General features: G+C 40.9%; 1 protein-coding gene across 1 annotated transcript; it reads left to right on the forward strand.

The window, feature by feature from the left end:
* The first annotated feature begins 194 nt into the window (after nt 1–194).
* LOC131250716 (uncharacterized) lies at nt 195–21874 on the forward strand. Its single transcript, XM_058250994.1, has 14 exons — nt 195–446; nt 5516–5670; nt 5965–6051; nt 6197–6271; nt 6406–6492; nt 7204–7289; nt 8425–9042; nt 9589–9801; nt 10432–10556; nt 11196–11325; nt 18963–19466; nt 20013–20225; nt 20872–20996; nt 21636–21874. Exons 1-14 carry the CDS (start codon nt 320–322, stop codon nt 21872–21874), a joined length of 2784 nt encoding a protein of 927 aa, XP_058106977.1. The 5' UTR covers nt 195–319.
* The last annotated feature ends 1376 nt before the right edge of the window (nt 21875–23250 follow it).

Consider the following 23250-nt stretch of genomic DNA (forward strand, 5'->3'; position numbering starts at 1 on the left):
TAAAACGATATGGAAAAGTGCATGGACGGTTTGGATATAACATATATATCATAGTACAACCTACATAACTTGGTGACGTAAACACACCACGGAGGTCGGTGGTGGGATTCCGCTTCTTTCTACAGAATCCGTTTCCTTGCAAGTTTCCACCGCTTCTTTATTTCCCTATTTTCTTCCACTCTCCCCTTCTATTTACAGGCCAGCAATGGCCATTCATGACACAAGCAGCACTTCTCTTCTTGTGCTTTGTTTTTTCTTTTTTTCTTTTGGGCGTGCCCTTCTTCTCTTAGTAGGGTTTGTGTGATACACCCAAGTTCACATGACGAAGGAATCCAAGCCGTTCATCAGGTGGCCCGGCGGTTCTCATTCAAGATCTACATTGCTTAGCAGGTCCCGCAAGGAAGCTATTGAAACATCCAACTTCTTCAGGAAGTGTCCTCCACCATGTATGTGCCATTGCAGAGAATTAGGGTTCTTCGATATTCTCTAATCTTGTGAGCTAATGTAGTAACAACTAATTTCGAGTAGTCTGCTCTATTATTATTTTCAAAAAATCTAGTACTTTTTACATAGGTATACCCGACGCTGCGAGTTTGTGGTTCAAACGTGATCAAAGTTACATGGGCTTCCCAATGATGTATTCATTGTTGAAATTTTGGTTTTAAAAATAAAAAATCAAATATTTTTAAAATTTTCCTCGCTAAAAACAATGTTAAATTTTCAAATGAAAAATTGCGGTTTCTTTAGTCCCACATCGGAAAGGATGAAAGAAATTTTGTAGTTTATAAGTGAATGTGTGTGTAGTATTCTTACTTGGAGATTTGGAGGTTGAGACGCTTGTGTTGCGACGCACACTCGAGCATAGGCACAGGCGTGGGCATGGGTAGTGTGGCTTTAGTGGTGCTAGATAGGCTGCTAGGAATGGTAGGATCTATGGATCCAAAACTGTGCCATTTTGAGAACGACTAATAGTCTTAAAGCTACAACTGTCTGAAGATAGATGAGCTTTGATGATCTAACGGTCAGATCGTTTGATCCAATGATTTGAAACGCCCCAACTTAAGTATCAACGGTCAAAACGTTTTACAAACATTCCGAACTATTGATGACCACCTAGTAACAGTCTACTCCCCTAGTGCCTATATAAATTGATTCCAATCCAGAATCAATCAACTCTAACAGATCTTATTAGAATTCATCTGATCTCGCAAAAAAAAAAAAACTCTCTTTCTAGGAATATTGCTAGACGACCACTAATATCGTTAACCCATCAACAAGTGATAAGGGGGTGAGTCAAGCTTTAAGGACAACGTATTTGTACATGATTCAGCCTGGTGTTAAAAATAAATAATTTTATTTTTTTTCGGTTTTTCCAATATATTTTCCAACATTTATTGTATCCACATCGCTTATTCATTATGCGAGATCATTTTAGAGCATGAGCCTAAAAATGAGTCATATCCAAAGCATCACACCAAAAATAGTTGTGGGGACAATGATTCTCACCGTTAAAACATTCATAGGGCCCACCATAACATTTATTTTTCTTCTAATCTGTTCATAAGTTCACACAGACATGGATGAAAAGGAAAAACAAATATGATATTGATCCAAAACTTCTATGACCCTAAAAGGGTTTCAATGGTAGACGTTCAATCCCCCACTGCCTTTTGCAATATGATCCACTGGATCTTTGGAGTTGTCTTATTTTTTCAGTTCAAGCCTTAGACGAGCTCGCCAAATGGATGGACGGTTTAGATATCATATAACACATACCTCATGATGGGACTCATAGAACTTGGTGACGTCAATACTCCCACCAAGAGTGCGGAAATAACATCGCTTTTCAAATCATTAAATTTTGTTTATTAATCTATTCTATAAAATAATCTATTTAGAGCAGTTTGTTAATTATTTTTATTTTTATTTATTTGTTATTTGGTAATATTTTGCCATTCTTGAACTTTCATAGGAAGAAGTGAACTTCATCACTGGGGCCGGTATGTGAGGGATCGAAATTGGTTAAAAGGAAGTGAACAAAATTATTTATTTTTTAAATAAAAATAAAATTTATAAAGTTCCTCTTTCATAGCATAGGTTGCCCTTAAAGTGAGAATGTGGGTCCATTACTACTTGAGGGGTTGTGATGTGGCTGCTTTTGGTGTGCTTTGCACTTTTGTGAGTATACATTATCACTGGCGCTGATATTGGTTTTTGGATGGGGATTTGAGGAGGTCTATTCTTAGATTGATCTCTAGAATTTATTGGATTTGATTACTGGCATTGATTTTGATGTTTTGATAGGGATATGGTAAGATCTACTGTTAGATTGATGTCTAGTGTTGATTGATTTAGAGCATTGGATCATTTACAAGGATGATTAGGTGTGATTCATACCATTTGATTATTCAAGATTTGATTTGGTGTAGTTTAGGCCGTTGGATTAGAGTAGTGGTTGAGAGTGCATCTTAGTATGTTTTGTTGTTGTTGATGGTGGATTTAAGAAGTATAGATGACCGATCGATATGATTCAGTGGGAGAGGGAGAGAGGTAGTTATATACACAAAAGCTTATAAAGATAAAGAGAAAAGAGCAAAGTGTTATGCCATTATTGATGTCTCCTAACATGAGATTGAAGAAATTCATAAACCAGAGAGAGATGAGAGGTGTTCACACTTCAACATGCGATCCCTCCTGCTCAATGCATTTACTTATAGATTAAGATGTAGAGTCCAAGAGGGTGAAGGAGAAGTATAAATATAGGATGAAGAGTAAAAGTAGAAGCCGAGAAGTGGGGACTTTGAAGCCTTTCCTTATTGCTCCCCTTCAAGCTGGAAGGTGATGGTGACAACACACCCAACTTGGTACGTAATCCTTGTAAAATAACCTTTCCAAGAGGCATAGTGAAGATATTTGCAATCTCTTGCGAAGAAGAAGATCATGTGCTTTCTACCATTGAAACTCTTTTAGGGGTCACAGAAGTTTCAGATTAATATGAAATTTGTTTTTCCTCTTCATCCTTGTAGTTGTGACCTTATTAACAGATTGGATGGAAAATAAATGTTATGGTGGGCCCTACGAATTTTTTAACTGTGAAAATCATTTTTTTCAAAAAAAAAAAAATAAAAAAAAATATAAGATTTGATCCGAACCGTACCCAACCTGATCCGACTCGGTTTCCCTGACCGAGTCGGACTCGGTTCGGGTCAGGCCAGCAGTGCAGCTGATTGGATCGAGTCAGAGGACCCGGACTCGGTCCCGGATTGGATCGAGTTCGGGTCAGTGCATTGAAAATTTTGGACTGAGTCGAGTTGGACCCAATCCGGTCTGACTCGACTCGATGCCCACCTCTAGTTAGGGCTGAGCAAGGGCTACGTCAGGCTCTGTCCAAGTCTGGCCTGCATTGTCCATCCTAAGCCTAAACTCGGCCTACGCTTGTGACGAGCCAAAATAGTCCAATTCGAGCCTGGCCTGAAACGTTTACACAGGGTTGAGCCCGAGCCCGTTTGGAATCCATCTTCCCAATTGTTGTTTCTATTCTCCGTGAAATGAAAATACAAATAGATAGCTCAAGATGCTTTCCTTTATTTCATAAATGAACAAAAGTGCCCCTTTGTCATTTTACAGAGGCATTTTTTGGGTCCATTTACTTTGATTACTGACCAAATGCCTAAGGGGATGTTTGTTTTTCAATTCTTTCATGTAAATGCATGTAAATGGGTAATGATTAATTACCAATGTAATTCCTGCAATTTTTTCTATGCAGATAATGACTGGTTGGTTTTTGGACACTAAAATCGAGGAGGGTGGGGATTTCATGTGGGGCCCACTATGATATATGTGGCTTATTGAAGGCGTCCGTCCATTTTGTGGGTTGATTTTTGAGCATGAACCCAAAATTGAGGTAGATCCAAAGCTCAAATAGGCCATGCCACATGACAGAGTGGGTTGAACGCCTATTGTTAAAAACCTTTTATGAGCACAATTTCCTATGGTGCAGGCCATTTAAGCTTTAAATCTGCCTTGTTTTTTAGCTCATGCCCTAAAATGTTTTGGTAAAATGGATGGACAATTTGGATATGTCACAGACATCATAGTGCGGCCTGCGAATTTAAGTCGAACCTTTTTAAATGGCTTTTCAAGGAGGAAATACTCTTCCTCTCAAAAAGAGGTAAAAGCTAATAATTAGCTACTTACATGTATTTACGGTGGAATTGACAAAAAACAAACACCCCCTAAATTACCCTTGCTATAACTAATTACGGTGGTTTGAGTCATCTAAAGCACAAAAGAAAAGAGTACTCTCACGTGCTTTGATACAAATGAATTTGCGGTCGCCTAGCTTATAAGTAGAGAGAAAACAAATGGTGCCTTTGATGCATCGGACAAGGCAGCGTACGGCAGGGTCAATTATTTTAGAGCGGTTACTGTGTCGGCACCACCTCTCGATGTTAATCTTGATCTCGATCTAGCAGTAGGGCCCAACAATGATGTTACACCATGAACAACAGGCGAAGGGGACAATGATTTCAGAGCGGTTGCTGTGTTGGGCACCACCTCTCGATGTTAATCTTGATCTCGATCTAGCAGTAGGGCCCAACAATGAGGGGACACAATGAGCCATATCATTGGGAACATTGGAAGAGAGAGAGAGAGAGAGAGCTTTTGGTTGGGGATACTTATTGTTGGGTGTTTGGGGTTTTTGGAGATGTTGTGGAGAAGATGAGTTTAGAGGAGAGTTTTGGATAGTTGGTGTACTAAAGCTCCGATATCATGAAGAAATTCATAGAGAGATTAAAGGCGTTCACACTTCAACATGTGATCCCTCCTGCTCAATGCATTTATTTATAAATTAAGAAGTAGAGTCCAAGAGGGAGTAGGAGCAGTAGGAGTAGATGAACTTTCTCCACACGTCTTACACGTGTGGGACTTAGTCTTTCCTTATGTGAGATGTCTCTCCCTCTCATACATACCTACGTTAGTTCTCCTAAGCTGAATATTAATCTTCTAGAGTATTTTTGTGGGAGAGTTCTTGTGCAGAGGAAGAGTGAGAAAGAAGTAAGCCTTTACTCATGTTTCTCTTATTTTGGTAAAGAAGAAAGCTCATGTTGCGTTCTCATGAACGTAAGTATATTGCTGAACGATGTAAATATATGTGCCTCTTGTCTCTTGTTTTTTGTTTGGTCTCTATATTTTTTGTTTCTTGTTTTTTATGTGGTTTTGCTTTGCCCTCATCGATTGTATGAGGGTGTTTTTCCACAATACAGAGAAGAGGACTGCCATGTCATAACCCTTTAGAATGAATTTATCTTTTATTCATTACATTTTATTATTTTCTTTATTATTATTATTTTACCTTTTATTTTATAATAAAAATTTGATGCTTGTTCCAGCTATATTTTAGATATTTATGCCATCTGGGATATACCCATTCATGGGTTCCACATATCAAAGATGTGGAAGTTCAGTGGAGATATTTGATGGCTTACATCATTTTAAAAAAAAAAATTTCCAGCAAATTTTATGAAGAAAAATTATGATACTCGGTGTACAAAGATGCTTCAAGGAGAAATGATTAAAAAGCCGCTCAGCTTGAGACCCAGGCGTTCATCAGGCAGTATCCATCATGGACATGCCTTGTCCCAAAAATCAAGCTGGTCCGCTCATCAGGTGATTTCCATTGTTTCAACACACACACACACACACACACACACACACACACCCACCCCTCGAACGAGAGGTAGCATCCATGGATTGACTACTCAATGTGACTCTTCTGAGTCAACTTTGATTTAGTCTGACCCAATCCGGTTCGGCACCTCGAGTTTCCTAAGGGAATCATCCTAAACTTGGATGAGTTTTGCTGATTAATCCCTGACTCGGTCAAGTTGCAACTCAGTCCAGATAAGTCACTTGAGTTAGCCAGTCTTAATTTTTTATTGGGTCCCATCACATCTGTATCAGATTGGCATTGCAAGATCCCGGTCTTCATCAGGTGGGGTCCAAGGTGAACAAGCCATGGCTCAACAATCAGGCCGGTCCACTCACCAGGTATGCTACATTGCATACATTTTGCTATTTGTTTTCCTAGCAATTCATTTTTCTCATGAACGGCTCCATTTGAGATGGTGGGTCCCTCCTAATTCAAACTATTATGTATCCAAAACTTACAAATGCTAGTGCGTATCGGTGGCAGGTTGCGGTAGCTGGATCTGGGTGTTCATCTCTTGAACATGCCATCCCCCAAAAATCGGACCCGTCAGCTCGTCAGGTGCGCTACGCATGTGATGACGATATTAACCAGTCATTTTTCTCAAATGTATGTCCCCCTCGAGAGAAGGTGGGTCACATCCAATTCAAAATGCATATACTCAAAACTTACACATTGGTTCGTATTGGTTTCAGATTGGCAGTGGCAGATATGAGTGTTCATCAGGTAGGGTTCATCAGGAGCATGCCGTAGCCAAAAATTCGAGCCCGACCACTCATGAGGTGCATTACATGTTGCTATTGTGTTTTTCTGAGGGTTTTTTTTCCTGATGTGCCATCTCACATGGTGAGCTGTTTGGAGGGTCTTGGTTGAATGTTCCAGATTGATGAATTCACATTGGTGGCGTGCTATTATTTCTACAAATGTTGAAGGAATATCGAATCTGGGCCATCCAAACAATACAATCAATTGGATTATTTGATGATTAGACTCCTAAGTTGACTCAAAATAGTAAACTAAAAATAGTAAATATCTCTTAACACATCAGAAAAGACTCTAAGATAAGATAGGACTATTCAAACCCTAAAATAATTCAACACTAAAAACAGTAAAATTCAACTTAAATAGACTCTCTTAACCTTGAGATTGACCTTTATTCACAAAATTCGTTGTAGCCAATCAACTTTGTACATAGTTGCCTCTTCCATAACTATTTGTAAAGTTCCGGCCATCGAAAACCATAGTTCATGTTATCCAATTTTTGCCCCATCTCCACCTCCGCGTTCCAATTTTTTCGATCCTGATTCTGCATAAAGTCGCTCGTGACATGTCCCACATCATGACGTCTTATCCTTTGTTCATTTGATTGTTCAAATTCTTATAAAAATTTCGTTGGTGCAAATTAGCATTTGGTATTATAATGCATCATCCTTCTTTTAACGTTATAGATGTATCATGGCCCAGACTTTAACGGTGTTGATTTGATATCGCAGGCAACTGTTTGTCAAACGTGTGGCAGCATGGGTTATTCTGAACTTCTTGAATATTGCAGTATTTGCAAGATTTCAGCAGTGCATTGGTATGATCCTATGTTTACTTTATCATTGAGCGATTTTTCTGTTCATATAACATAGTTGTCTATGCAGAATGGTATGGCACTTTTGCACAAATGCATGTTTTGATAATGATTTGTTGGTCCATCATGAATCATGGTGATCAATGGTTGCCATTTGATCATTGGAAGCAATGGTGGTTATTGTCTTGTCTTGTTTGGATGTGTGTCCGTAATTGTAGTTAAACGCTTCGCTCGAATGCTTAGAAGTCCGGTTATAAGGGGAAGTTGAGATAATTGTAAGATGGGTCATGGGAACAGGACTTCCAATAAATCTGGTTATTGTTGTTTAGATGAAAACCCTAGAATTGCTTTGTTCACAATGTTTCTTGTATCCACTTTTAGATTCACTCTTCAGTGGATGACCCACTGAAGAATTTCGGCTTAGAGTTGCCTTGCAATGTCGATTCTTGAAGACAGTTGAAGGCTCCCAACGATGTAATAGAGCTCTTGCGTATTGTCCCCACGCTTCTATTTTACATTGTATTGCAGTGGAAGTCTCTTATCCAAACAGGCGTCAGTGTATTTAGGTCAAATTACCTATTTTCAGGAGATGGGTATTGTAATTTGTAATTGTTGCACTTTTGTGGTATACTAGTGATGTAATTCGCAATCCAAACAGGCTCTAGTGGGAAAAATGGCTTTTATTTTAAAAGAGAACTGCTTCAAAAAGAAATAAATTCAAATGACCAATGAGTAACTCATCTTACATGGAAGCTTCCGACTTCTTTAGTTTTGGAAGGTGTGGAATTCAACCAAACACATGAAGTTGGCCGTTGTTGTGGAACCTGACTTCACATGATGGCTCCCATAATCAATGTTCCTGATCATAGTATTAAATATTCATCCATGAAGCATGTTTCATGCTGTGCATCAGATTTCCCTGCCATGATCCTAGTCACCTGACCCAGGCAGGCCACACATGTAAGATGGGTCATTGGAAAAGTCCATGTGTGGCCCACTTGATGAGTTGACCAGCCTGATATTCAGGCAAGGCTACCCTCACAGTGGGGACCACCTGATGTGCAGCTTGGATGCAGTGCATTTGTGTCTATCAGAACTCCTATGGAAATTTTAATCAACTCCTCTTATTCTCTTTCAGCTACTGTTCAGATCAAATGCCCATGACTGATGAAGTAGAACTTAGGTGGGCATGTGATGAATGCATGTTAACGCATCCAAAACTACATTCTCTCAATTGCTACCGATCCAACAGCAGGAGGAAAGTGGCGTTTGCCGCTCTTATTCGACGTTGTTGGAAGAAGAGAGACAACAGATCAGATGAAGAGAAAAAACCATTTAAGATTGGCTCCAGCGGCAGCGATTCGGACATGGTCAATGGCAATACAGTTGAAACAAATGGTTCATTGAGCTTGCTGGACACAATAAAAGATGGCTACGATCATGGCGTCCCAAGGACACACAATGGTGGCCCGGATCCTGTTTTGGAGAGCGTACAAGCTTCCGACAAATGCGATACTTTGGTGAGCATGCCATGTTGTGATGGAGGTAATCGGATTAGAACACAGCGGAGAAGGTTAATACTCGCTGACAACGGATTGGATGAAGAAATAGAAAATTTTAAGATTGGCCAGAATTGCATTGATCGGGATATGATCAACAGCAATCATGTTGTTCCAAGGACATGTGATGGGCCCCCAGAGTTTCAAGAATATGATAGTCATGTGGGCACTCAGCCGATCATCCATTCCATATGGAGGTAAGGAGTTTTCTTAGCCGTTTGATCTTGGACCTCTGATCCCTTGGTTTAAAATTGGAAAACTCCATTCCTGTAATCCATCTTTCGGCAATCCAAGTCGTTTGTCCATCCTGTAGGCCCATCATGGAGTGGACCCTACCAAGTGTCCCCTGTCAGATGTGTGGATTGCTCATTTGTCCGAGCCAACTTGAATTCGGTCGAGTACAATTCAGTTCATCACCATGATTCAGCATTGAAAATATGCCTGACTCAGACCAACTCCGACAAGCCAACCCTCAACTCGACTAAGTCACGACTCAACTTAGAATCGAACCGATTCCGTCTGAGTCACCCAGCCTTCAACCCACGATCAGATGAATCCTAGACAACATACTGTTATCCTGCAAATGGGACGGTTACGGTTGAGGGTTTGGCATTTAATGGGCAATATGTTGGATGGTTGAGATCTTTCAATGCAGGAAGACATGAAGGAGACATTTTGGGATTCTCATGTGTGCCTCACCACATGGCCTCATTTGACATGTTTGATGATTCTCATGTGTGCAGGGGATGGTTTGGGATTTGTGGTCGTAATTATGGTATGATATCAGGCCATTTATCGAATAAAGCATGTATTAAAGTCTGCAAAGGCGTGGAACTGTTGAAGCCGATGCTGACTGTGGAAATGCTACCAAGGGACGATGCATGGCCGAAAGCTTTCAAGCAATCTGCTCCGACCGATGAAAACATTGGCCTCTTTTTCTTTCCTGAAAATGGACGGTATGATTTTGTTTGGCACAGCTTTTTGTGATTGAAATCATCCTTGGGGTGGCCCACTATAGAGAATGCCAATGATTAAAAACTTTAAAACTTGACTTGACTCACTCAAAGGTTGTTGAGTCGAGCTTTTATTTTTCTTCTTTTTTATCTATCATTTCCACTTCTATCTATTACTTAAAATAAAAATATATTACTTAAAAATAACTGAATCGCCACAAAAATTAGTTTTTTATGAGTTAACAGAATCTTGAGTTGACTCAACATGTTGGCTTGTTTTGTTTTGTTTTTTAATTTAAACCATGGTAAATACTGCAGTTACTTTCCCATTAGATGATCCTAACTGTCCAATTAGGCCTCCATTAAACTCCACTAATCCCCCAAAACCCAAAAAATAAATAGACTTGATCAAATAACTTGAGTGGGCCCATTAAAATGACCCTTCATCCACTATTGAGAAATATTTGTAAATGGGCCATCCCGGATAATGGATCCCACTGGATGGATGGCATGGTTCACTAAAAGGTGGGCCCCACCCACTATATTATTGCAGTACAAGAATAATTATATTGCACGCTACAATTCACAATTCAAATTTCCTGAAATTTGTTTGTTTTGATTGTATTGTTGCAGAGATGAATCTGCGTTTGATCAATTGTTGTGTGAGATAAATGGTCAGGATCTAGCACTGAAGGTCATACTTGAAAAAACTGAGCTTTTAATCTTTTCTTCCCTTTTGTTGCCACCGCAATGCTCAAGTAAGTTTCAATTGTGGTTGGTGATATCTTTTTCTTTTGAATGCATGGATTAAAATAGTTCTAATGTGGGTCCACTTTGATGCATGCATGACATCCAATTCGCACATCATGTGCCTCCCTTCATGTTATCACTTGCATGGAAATCAGGCCGATCCGAAACTCAGATTGCGTTTGGGGCTCATCATACTTTATATATTCCATCAATACATTTAGAAGATGTGCCCCACCAGGTTTGATGGTCATGCCAAATATCAGTCCATTTCAAAACTCAGGCTACATTGCGTGATATTCGAGGTTTTACGCATGATTTTACATATGGTGTGGCCCACCTGAGCTTTGGATCGGCCTGAGTTTTCTGCCGAAAAGGAACCTTAAAGGCTTAAGGGGTTAACATGATAGACGGATTGGATACCATGTACATATAAAGGTGGGCCCTTGAGGTCAAGCTTCACTTACAAAGCTTTCTACCAACATGTCACTCACAACCATTCATCTGGTTGGGCCCATGTGGAAGTACACCAAATAGATGATCTTAGCCATCTAGTTATACCGCTGGATCATCAAATTAAAATCTGATGGTCAGGATCACAATATTCTTTCCAATTGTAACCGTTTCTTATATTAATTTGATTAATGCAGGATTTTATGGGAAGTGTTATCTGTGGGGTTTATTTAAAGGAAGGCAAAAACCTGATTATACACTAAATGAAAATCTACCCACTGTTAAACGCACTATTACCATAGATTATGATGACTTGTTGGATTTGATGTCCCACCTACACTCAAAGCTGATACCAATTTTGATGGACAGCCTACATCAAGTGGTCCCCACCTGCAGGGTCCTCCGTATAAAGCTTCAAATGGTGCCATGCCAATACTGGATTGGAAACTATTGTTGTAGGCGAATTCTACTAAATAGAGGTGGTCATCCCAATTTCCCTTGAAGTCGAGAATGCAGCTGCGAAGCATGTCTTCGAGGATTTGATTAACCCGCTCCGTTAGTCCGTCAGTCTGCAGATGAAAAGCCGTGCTGTAATCTAGCGTCGTTCCCAAGGCCTTCTGAAGACTCTTCCAAAAGCGTGATGTAAACCGGGGGTCTCGATCAGATACAATGGACACAGGGATGCCGTGAAGCCTAACTTCAGGTGCCATACGGTATGGTGCTCTGGAGATTGGTGCAGTCCCAGGTACCAGATCATCTAAAAGGAAATACAACTGAAATGTTTATTTAATTCAACCCTTTCTACATCGAAATTTGAACATAAACTAAATCTAATAACAAAATGATTTGAATTAAAACTAAACCTGATAAAAATAAAATACATAAAATAAAATAAAAATAAACCTGCCATGATCCTAGTCACCTGACCCAGGCAGGCCACACATGTAAGATGGGTCATTGGAAAAGTCCATGTGTGGCCCACTTGATGAGTTGACCAGCCTGATATTCAGGCAAGGCTACCCTCACAGTGGGGACCACCTGATGTGCAGCTTGGATGCAGTGCATTTGTGTTTATCAGAACTTGACGCAGGACAACCCTAATTATGATGCATGCTCATGGAGATAATTAAACAGCGGAAATAAAAGGAATAAATGATCTAAAATTCTAACAGTAATCATCATAACTGAGAAAATCATAAAGGAAACATGCAATGGAGCGGGCCATCACTACAACCATGGAGTATGGAATTCAATTACTACTTAGGTTGGATCCGGCGAGGGATGAGACCTCCCGATCTTGCATGGTCACACCCAATCGATCAATGAAGATCACTAGTCTGAAGAACCAAGAAGTTTCTCGGATTAGGAATTTGAGAATTTGAGGATTTAGGGTTTAGATCGGTTCTCAAGATTTTGATCGAAGAGGAATTAGCCAAAACTGAAAAATAGAAGAAAGAAAGTTATTACCTTGAGGAAGTTGGAGGGGCACAAGAAGAAATTAGAAGAAGAAGATCAAGGGGAGAGAAGAAACACCATTAGAGAGAAGAGAGGAAGGAGGCAACCAAAGGGTTTGCTTTTCATTAATCAATAGTTGAAATTCGTGTTTAGGGTTTTAGCCCACTTAAATAAGCAAATAAAGACATAAAATTACTAAAATACCCCTAGAATAAGCAAATAAAGACATAAAATTACTAAAAGACCCCTAACTAAGTCAAAAACACGCAAATAACATAAGTATGGGAACGTTTGGGCGCTCGGTCTTCTTTCTCCAATCTTCCTTCACATGTCTTCCCTAAGTGGGGTCTTCTATATGTCCAATCACATGTGAAAGGTCTTCAGCTCCTCAATAGTCGCCTATCCACAAGGACGACACTTGTGGTTGGCGCTTTCTTCGTTGGTACACCTTGAATGCACTTGTGTCCGCATCAATTCCCCTCGGGTGAGAAAAACTCGACTCCGACGAGTTGAAACTTTTGTAACGTTCAAGTAGATCTGGATCAATACCCTGCAATGCGTCGCCCGACAGCCACGTAGATTCAGACGATGGTTTGTTCTTCCACTTGACAAGATACCTTTGGAAACCTCCATCTCTCGTGGATAATATCTCGTCATCCAAGATTTTCTCAATTGCTTCTTTATGGGTAATGGGTGGAGGAGGGGGTGGAAGGGGTTGGGTAGCAAACTCAGAAAAAGGCCATGAAAGGGACGATGTATCAACAATGGGAGTATGGGCACGGACTAGATCTTCCACATTAAAAGTTGGATTAATGCTCATTTCAGATGGAAGGTCAACCCGATACGCGTTGGACCCAACCTTTTGTAATATCTTGAATGGTCCAGCACTACGCGCTTGTAATTTCTTTGCAGATCCTTGAGAGAATCGCTCTGGCCTTATTCGCACCATTACATAGTCTCCTTCTTGAAATTCTTGCACTCTACGATGAGAATCAGCTGAAACTTTATAATCATCATTGCTCTTATTTAACTGCTGTCTAATATGTGTATGCAAATCATGAATATGGCGTGCGAATGCATCGGCTGACTCAGAAGACCTTTGGGTAACAGACATAGGTAAGAGATCTATGGGCATTCTAGGTTTATAACCACTTACAATTTCAAAAGGACTCAATCCTGTAGATCTATTAACTGACCCATTATAAGCAAGTTCAACAGTTGGTAAAATTAGGTCCCAAGTCTTAACATGTTCACCCACTAGACAACGTAGAAGATTTCCAAGGCTACGGTTTACCACTTCAGTTTGACGATCTGTTTGTGGGTGGTAAGCAGTAGAAAATTGCAAACGAGTTCCCATAATGTGCCACAGTGTCTTCCAAAAATAGCTAGTAAATCGAACATCACGATCAGACACTATGGTTTTAGGTAACCCATGGAGACGCACTACACCATCAAAAAAGATACGAGCAACATGAGACGCATCTGACGTCTTCGAACATGGAAGGAAATGCGCCATTTTAGAAAAATGGTCCACAACGACAAAAACGGAATCGTGCTTTTTTATAGTCTTGGGAAGCCCGAGCATGAAGTCCATACTAATGTCCTGCCACAGAGCATGTGGCACTGGCAATGGCGTGTACAGCCCGGTATTTTGCTTTCTTTGCTTTGCCAGCTGACATGTTCGACACTGCCCTAAAACTTTGGCTACGTCTCGCTTGAGGCTTGGCCAATAGAAACGATCTTCCACGAGGGCAATGGTCTTATCACGACCAAAATGGCCAGCTATCCCTCCTGAATGAAGCTCCCAGATGAGGAATTCACGAAGGGACATACGGGGAATACAAAGTCTGTCTCCCTTGAAAAGAAAGCCATCTTTAAGAACATATTCACCCATAATATGCTGGTCACTAGAGAGCGACGCGTAAGTACCCCCAAAATCAGGACATATGGGGTATTCATCTTTCAGTTGCTCAAATCCAACTACCTCTACACTCAAGGAGTTGAGCAACGCTACTCTCCTACTAAGGGCATCCGTTGGTTTGTTTTCAACCCCGGCCTTGTGTTTCAAAACAAACGAATATTCCTGAAGAAACGCTACCCACTTGGCATGCCTTGGGTTGAGTTTCTTCTGAGAATGCAAATATCTCAAAGCCTCATGGTTAGAAAACAAAACGAATTCTTGCGGTAGGAGGTAGTGTCGCCAATGCCTCAGGGATTGCACTACCGCATAAAATTCTTTGTCGTAAGTGGAGTATTTTTGTTTTGCCTCATTCAGTTTTTCACTGAAATAGGCCACTTGGTGTCCTTCTTGACTCAACACTCCACCTATATCGACACCAGACACATCGCACGCTACTACAAAAACTTTAGAAAAGTCAGGTAGACGCATGACAGGAGCTTCCACCATCTTGCCCTTAATTTCTTTAAAAGCCTTGACGGCGGCTTTAGACCACACGAACTCTCCCTTTTTCATGCACTCGGTAATGGGAGCCATGATCGTGCTAAAACCCCTAATGAACCGACGATAAAAAGTTGCTAGGCCGTGAAAACTTCGCACCTCATGAATGTTCCTTGGTTCTGGCCACTCAACTATGGCCCTGACTTTTTCAGGGTTTGCTCGCATCCCTTCAGATGACACTATAAATCCTAAGAACACAACTTGGCTAGACATGAATGCACATTTCTTAAGATTAGCGTACAACTTTTCCTTCCTAAGGACACTACAGACCTTCTTTAAATGTTCAAGGTGTGATTCCTTAGTGGTACTATAAATAAGAATATCGTCAAATTACACCACTAGGAATTTTTCCATGAATGGCCTCAAAGTTTGCGTCATCACCCGCATGAAAGTACTGGGTGCGTTAGTCAAGCCGAAGGGCATGACCAACCACTCATACAGCCCATCTTTTGTTTTAAACGCCGTCTTCCACTCATCTCCTGGGCGTATACGGATTTGGTGATATCCACTCTTGAGGTCTATCTTAGAGAATATAGTGGACCTAGCCAACATGTCAAGCATATCATCAAGTCTAGGTATAGGGAACCTATACTTGACAGTAATTTTGTTTATGGCACGGCTGTCCACACACATGCGCCACGTGCCGTCTTTCTTTGGCGTCAACAATGCAGGCACGGCACACGGACTCATACTCTCTTGGATGAAACCCTTTTGCAGAAGCTCATCAACTTGCTTCTTTAACTCTGCATGCGCTGTAGGGTTCATCCTGTAGTGAGGAAGGTTCGGTAGAGTAGACCCTGGGACAAGATCAATGGCATGCTGTATGTCCCTCATAGGTGGCAACTCATTCGGTAAGTCTTCAGGAAATACATCACTGTATTCCTTCAGGACCGAGGTCACCTCACAGGGCAACTCTGATGGAACCTCAGGTGTAATTTCTCTAGCCACAAGGGCATACACCATAGAATCCTCCTTAGCCTCTTTTTCAAACTCTCTTGCGCTGATTATATGTAAAGACTTAGGTTTGGATTTCTCCATTTCTCTAGGCTCACTTGCCTTCTCATCCTTCTTCTTCCCTAGTGTATTCTCAGGTGGCATGGGATTAAGTTTGATCTTTTTACCATTATACATAAAAGTACACGCATTCGAACGGCCAAAGATCGTGACATCATTATCGAATAGCCACGGTCTACCTAGGATAACATGTCCCACATCCATAGGTAAAACATCACACCACAGGGACTCTTTGTATGACCCAAACTCGATGGGGACTAGACATTGCTGGGTGACAGGTATGGATGTCTTGTCAACCCAAGAAACTTTATATGGGTCTGGATGAGGTGTGGATTTCAGTTTTAAGCGATCTAAGGTGCTAGTGGAAATCACATTCTGACAACTTCCACTGTCCACTATCACCTTACAATTCTTTTCACCACACTTGGCAATAGTGTAGAAGATAGTGCTTCGACACCAGTCAGCACTACTTCTAGACTGAGCTAACACACGCCTGACTACTGCAAGCGTTGCTTCTCCATCCACTTCTTCATCAGTAAGTCCTCCTTCAAGGTGATACTCTTCAACTTCATAATCACCCTGGTCATCTCCACCCTCGTGGGACTCGCCTATAACTAAGGCTCTTCCACGGCTCTTCGTAGGACACTGATTAGACATGTGGCCAAGGTTGCCACACTCATAGCACCTCACTTGGCTCATGTTATTAGGACCGGCACCAAGAACCCCTTTGCCCTTTTCCTCCCTAGGCCTAGGCTGAATGGTTGCCTGTGCCCTAGGTTGATTACCAATATTAGGTCTAGTTCCTTGGGAACTAGATCTAGCATTGGAGTCTCGGGACTCAAAACGACGAACGACAGGAGTCTTCAGATATTGCTCTAACTCCTGCACGACTTGATATGCTTCATCTAAGTCCGTTAAGGGCCGAGTAATAAGCTCGCGCTGAAGATTCACACAAAGGCCCGTCTTGAAACGCGAGAGCGTTACTAGAGGATCTTCTCGGATATCACATCGCATCACATACTCTTCAAATTTAGCGATGTAGTCAGCGGTAGACATTGACCCTTGGCGTAAGGATTGCCATTGGTCAAGGAGCTTCTGACAGTATGAGAGAGGAATGTACTTCTCCTTTAACTTCTCGTTCATCTCATACCAATGTGTGATAGGGGCTCTACCAACTCTCTCTATCGTACGCTCGGTGTTAGTCCAGAAGAGCTTGGCTTGACCCACAAGCTTCATCTTAGCAAACCGCATTTGACGGTTTTCTGACATGCCATACCACTCAAAGTAGTGGTCCATGTCAGCAACCCAGTCAAGGAACGCCTTGGGATCCAAGCGTCCATTAAAACTCGGGGCCTCAACTCTCACACTCTTCATCGCACGCTCATATGGATCATAACGGTCTTGATGACCACATGTGGCTCGTGCCTCTCGCACCACACCACGACTGTTACCACGATCTCTATCTTCACTACCACCACGTGTAGCAGCACGTTCTTCAATGATTCCTTCTACTTGGGAGTGCGCATCTTCCCCTACAGCGGGGTTTTCCTTTTGGGACGCCTCTAGTTGCTCCACCTTAGTCATGGTAGTGGTAATTTGGTTCTCAAGGCGGGCAAACTCACGCCTTTGACCCGCTTCTAGGGTAGTTATCTTTTGTATCAATTGAGCAAGTTGCTCAGATAACTGCTCGTTATTCATGGTAGGTTGAAGTCCGAAACCTCTACCTCTTCTCGTGGGCATACAATGAAGACTTGAACCAAACTCTACCTAACTAGACTACTAGGAGTTATGACTTTCAAGATGAATGTGATGAATGCAAAACTACTATGAACTGACACAATTAAGTTGAAACAGGAAACAACTCAAATCTAAAAATTTTCCAGATTAGGAACTTTCTAAAATTGGAAAGTTTCTAAAATTGAAAACTTTCTAAACCTGAAACTTTCCTAAGTTAAACCTAAAAATCAAAACCCTAATTTGATAACTCGATCTAGACAAAAACCATGCAAGCCTAGTCTCTGATATCAAATTTGACGCAGGACAGCCCTAATTATGATGCATGCTCATGGAGATAATTAAACAGCGGAAATAAAAGGAATAAATGATCTAAAATTCTAACAGTAATCATCATAACTGAGAAAATCATAAAGGAAACATGCAATGGAGCGGGCCATCACTACAACCATGGAGTATGGAATTCAATTACTACTTAGGTTGGATCCGGCGAGGGATGCGACCTCCCGATCTTGCATGGTCACACCCAATCGATCAATGAAGATCACTAGTCTGAAGAACCAAGAAGTTTCTCGGATTAGGGATTTGAGAATTTGGAGATTTAGGGTTTAGATCGGTTCTTAAGATTTTGATCGAAGAGGAATTAGCCAAAATTGAAAAATAGAAGAAAGAAAGTTATTACCTTGAGGAAGTTGGAAGGGCACAAGAAGAAATTAGAAGAAGAAGATCAAGGGGAGAGAAGAAGCACCATTAGAGAGAAGAGAGGAAGGAGGCAACCAAAGGGTTTGCTTTTCATTAATCAATAGTTGAAATTCGTGTTTAGGGCTTTAGCCCACTTAAATAAGCAAATAAAGACATAAAATTACTAAAATACCCCTAGAATAAGCAAATAAAGACATAAAATTACTAAAAGACCCTAACTAAGTCAAAAACACGCAAATAACATAAGTATGGGAACGTTTGGGCGCTCGGTCTTCTTTCTCCAATCTTCCTTCACATATGTCTTCCTTAAGTGGGGTCTTCTATATGTCCAATCACATGTGAAAGGTCTTCAGCTCCTCAATAGTCGCCTATCCACAAGGACGGCACTTGTGGTTGGTGCTTTCTTCGTTGGTACACCTTGAATGCACTTGTGTCCGCATCAGAACTCCTATGGAAATTTTAATCAACTTCTCTTATTCTCTTTCAGCTACTGTTCAGATCAAATGCCCATGACTGATGAAGTAGAACTTAGGTGGGCATGTGATGAATGCGTGTTAACGGATCCAAAACTACATTCTCTCAATTGCCACTGATCCAACAGCAGGAGGAAAGTGGCGTTTGCTGCTCTTATTCGACGTTGTTGGAAGAAGAGAGACAACAGATCAGATGAAGAGAAAAAACCATTTAAGATTGGCTCCAGTGGCAGCGATTCGGACATGGTCAATGGCAATACAGTTGAAACAAATGGTTCATTGAGCTTGCTGGACACAATAAAAGATGGCTACGATCATGGCGTCCCAAGGACACAAAATGGTGGCCCGGATCCTGTTTTGGAGAGCGTACAAGCTTCCAATGAATGCGATACTTTGGTGAGCATGCCATGTTGTGATGGAGGTAATCCGATTAGAACACAGCGGAGAAGGTTAATACTCGCTGACGACGGATCGGATGAAGAAATAGACAATTTTAAGATTGGCCAGAATTGCATTGATCGGGATGTGATCAACAGCAATCACGTTGTTCCAAGGACATGTGATGGGCCCCCAGAGTTTCAAGAATATGATAGTCATGTGGGCACTCAGCCGATCATCCATTCCATATGGAGGTAAGGAGTTTTCTTAGCCGTTTGATCTTGGACCTCTGATCCCTTGGTTTAAAATTGGAAAACTCCATTCTTGTAATCCATCTTTCGGCAATCCAAGTCGTTTGTCCATCCTGTAGGCCCATCATGGAGTGGACCCTACCAAGTGTCCCCTGTCAGATGTGTGGATTGCTCATTTGTCCGAGCCGACTTGAATTCGGTCGAGTCCGATTCAGTTCATGACCATGATTCAGCATTGAAAATATGCCTGACTCAGACCAACTCCGACAAGCCAACCCTCAACTCGACTAAGTCACGACTCAACTTAGAATCGAACCGATTCCGTCTAAGTCACCCAGCCTTCAACCCACGATCAGATGAATCCTAGACAACATACTGTTATCCTGCAAATGGGATGGTTACGGTTGAGGGTTTGGCATTTAATGGGCAATATGTTGGATGGTTGAGATCTTTCGATGCAGGAAGACATGAAGGAGACATTTTGGGATTCGCATGTGTGCCTCACCACATGGCCTCATTTGACATGTTTGATGATTCTCATGTGTGCAGGGGATGGTTTGGGATTTGTGGTCGTAATTATGGTATGATATCAGGCCATTTATCGAATAAAGCATGTATTAAAGTCTGCGAAGGCGTGGAACTGTTGAAGCCGATGCTGACTGTGGAAATGCTACCAAGGGACGATGCATGGCCGAAAGCTTTCAAGCAATCTGCTCCGACCGATGAAAACATTGGCCTCTTTTTCTTTCCTGAAAATGGACGGTATGATTTTGTTTGGCACAGCTTTTTGTGATTGAAATCATCCTTGGGGTGGCCCACTATAGAGAATGCCAACGATTAAAAACTTTAAAACTTGACTTGACTCACTCAAAGGTTGTTGAGTCGAGCTTTTATTTTTCTTCTTTTTTATCTATCATTTTCACTTCTATCTATTACTTAAAATAAAAATATATTACTTAAAAATAACTGAATCGCCACAAAAATTAGTTTTTTATGAGTATTAACAGAATCTTGAGTTGACTCAACATGTTGGCTTGTTTTGTTTTGTTTTTGTTTTTTCGTTTTTTAATTTAAACCATGGTAAATACTGCAGTTACTTTCCCATTAGATGATCCTAACCGTCCAATTAGGCCTCCATTAAACTCCACTAATCCCCCAAAACCCAAAAAATAAATAGACTTGATCAAATAACTTGAGTGGGCCCATTAAAATGACCCTTCATCCACTGTTGAGAAATATTTGTAAATGGGCCATCCCGGATAATGGATCCCACTGGATGGATGGCATGGTTCACTAAAAGGTGGGCCCCACCCACTATATTATTGCAGTACAAGAATAATTATATTGCACCCTACAATTCACAATTCAAATTTCCTGAAATTTGTTTGTTTTGATTGTATTGTTGCAGAGACGAAGCAGCGTTTGATCAATTGTTGTGTGAGATAAATGGTCAGGATCTAGCACTGAAGGTCATACTTGAAAAAACTGAGCTTTTAATCTTTTCTTCCCTTCTGTTGCCACCGCAATACTCAAGTAAGTTTCAATTATGGTTGGTGATATCTTTTTCTTTTGAATGCATGGATTAAAATAGTTCTAATGTGGGTCCACTTTGATGCATGCATGACATCCAATTCGCACATCATGTGCCTCCCTTCATGTTATCACTTGCCTGGAAATCAGGCCGATCCGAAACTCAGATTGCGTTCGGGACTCACCATACTTTATATATTCCATCAATACATTTAGAAGATGTGCCCCACCAGGTTTGATGGTCATGCCAAATATCAGTCCATTTCAAAACTCAGGCTACATTGCGTGATATTCGAGGTTTTACGCATGATTTTACATATGGTGTGGCCCACCTGAGCTTTGGATCGGCCTGAGTTTTCTGCCGAAAAGGAACCTTAAAGGCTTAAGGGGTTAACATGATAGACGGATTGGATACCATGTACATATAAAGGTGGGCCCTTGAGGTCAAGCTTCACTTACAAAGCTTTCTACCAACATGTCACTCACCACCATTCATCTGGTTGGGCCCATGTGGAAGTACACCAAATAGATGATCTTAGCCATCTAGTTATACCGCTGGATCATCAAAATAAAATCTGATGGTCAGGATCACAATATTCTTTCCAATTGTAACCGTTTCTTATATTAATTTGATTAATGCAGGATTTTATGGGAAGTGTTATCTGTGGGGTTTATTTAAAGGAAGGCAAAAACCTGATTATACACTAAATGAAAATCTACCCACTGTTAAACGCACTATTACCATAGATTATGATGACTTGTTGGATCTGATGTCCCACCTACACTCAAAAGCTGATACCAATTTTGAAGAACAAATCAATGGTGGAGATCACCTGATACAACGAACCAGGGACCTTGTCCACGAGCTGAGAGTTGGTTAGTCCACAAGTAGTGATGTAGAGATGGATCGTCTCAATGGGCTTGTACGCAGGGCCCACTATAATCTGGGTTTGGAATGGGCCAATAAGCCCATATGCTCGTTGCGAAATGGAATTTTCATGCCTGCTTGAGTGAGCTTGTATTGGGCGTATTTTGGGCATTGAGTCTCGACGAATAGGCTCAATACCCTATTTCGACAATCATGACTCACTAGGTAGCTTTGGTACCAGATAAGCGATTGAGTATATGATGAGAGGAGAAAGTGGTGGGCTTGACCTTGCGATTATGCTTTCATCACCTTTGAGTAAGGTGGAGATAAGCTTGCATGGTAGGCTTGTATAGCTAGCCCATTTTAAGCTCTTCCATCCATTGCCCCATCTTTGACAAGCGCACATAAGCCCATGTGATATGTGTGAGTAAAAAATGTGTGAGTCAAAAACGTCAAGATCGCTTGATGAATAGGTTGAATTTAGAAAAGGAGGCTCAATGCTAATAGTTGATTTTCCGAGGGGTTGTTTGATGATGTAAATTCCATTTCCACAAAGTAACATTATCTATGGAAAAAGGGTTAAAATTTTCCAGGACACTGTATTCGTGGCCCACCATTTATTAATCTCCATATCCTTCCCATACAAGAGTTTAAATCCACCATGGATTTACAACTCATCCAAGTTGACTTCATCTTCGTCGACTCCGATCTTGTATATCCCCATGTAGGGGTGGGGATTTGGCCCCCAGCTAGCTTGATCTGGATCCTTTATAAAGATCTTGATTTGTGAATTTATTTTCAATGATTGGACGTTTTTAGCTGTTTTTATATGCACTTTGATGGACTCTATTAAATCAAATTGATTCCATTGTGAGAAATGGATCCATAATGTTTGGCCCATCAAATGCTTCTAGTAATGGTTAAAAACTCATGAGCATTTTGTATTAAAGATTCTTGTGGAAGTGGCTAAACCTTGGGTTTACATGAGAGTCTTGCTTGGTTTGTTTGAATACACTGAATTTCGACATACACTAACATCCCTAGACAAAAGAAGTCAGGAAATGTGTTTGGGTGTTGGGTTCCTCCCTAGCCCAGTCATGTTGGAGAAATCGTTGAGCCTATTGCACTAGTCATATTAACCGTGGGGTGTAAACTATCTCAAAGAGAGTGACCAAGTCAGTGCGCCTTGTCTGCCTCTGCATGGATTTTATTCTTTTTCCTTGCACTATAGGTGTGTATTTCATTTTTATTTTTTGTTTATTCAATTTTAAGTTCATATGTGGCCCCTATAAACTCAAATTCCTACTAGATATTCTTAATGCATTATCAAATCGGCTCTATAATGTATTTGTAGATCGCTTTTGAAAAGAAACACCAAATAGAAGTGAT

The sequence above is a fragment of the Magnolia sinica genome, chromosome 7, assembly GCF_029962835.1.
Source record: "Magnolia sinica isolate HGM2019 chromosome 7, MsV1, whole genome shotgun sequence".
Taxonomy (NCBI): Eukaryota; Viridiplantae; Streptophyta; class Magnoliopsida; order Magnoliales; family Magnoliaceae; genus Magnolia; species Magnolia sinica.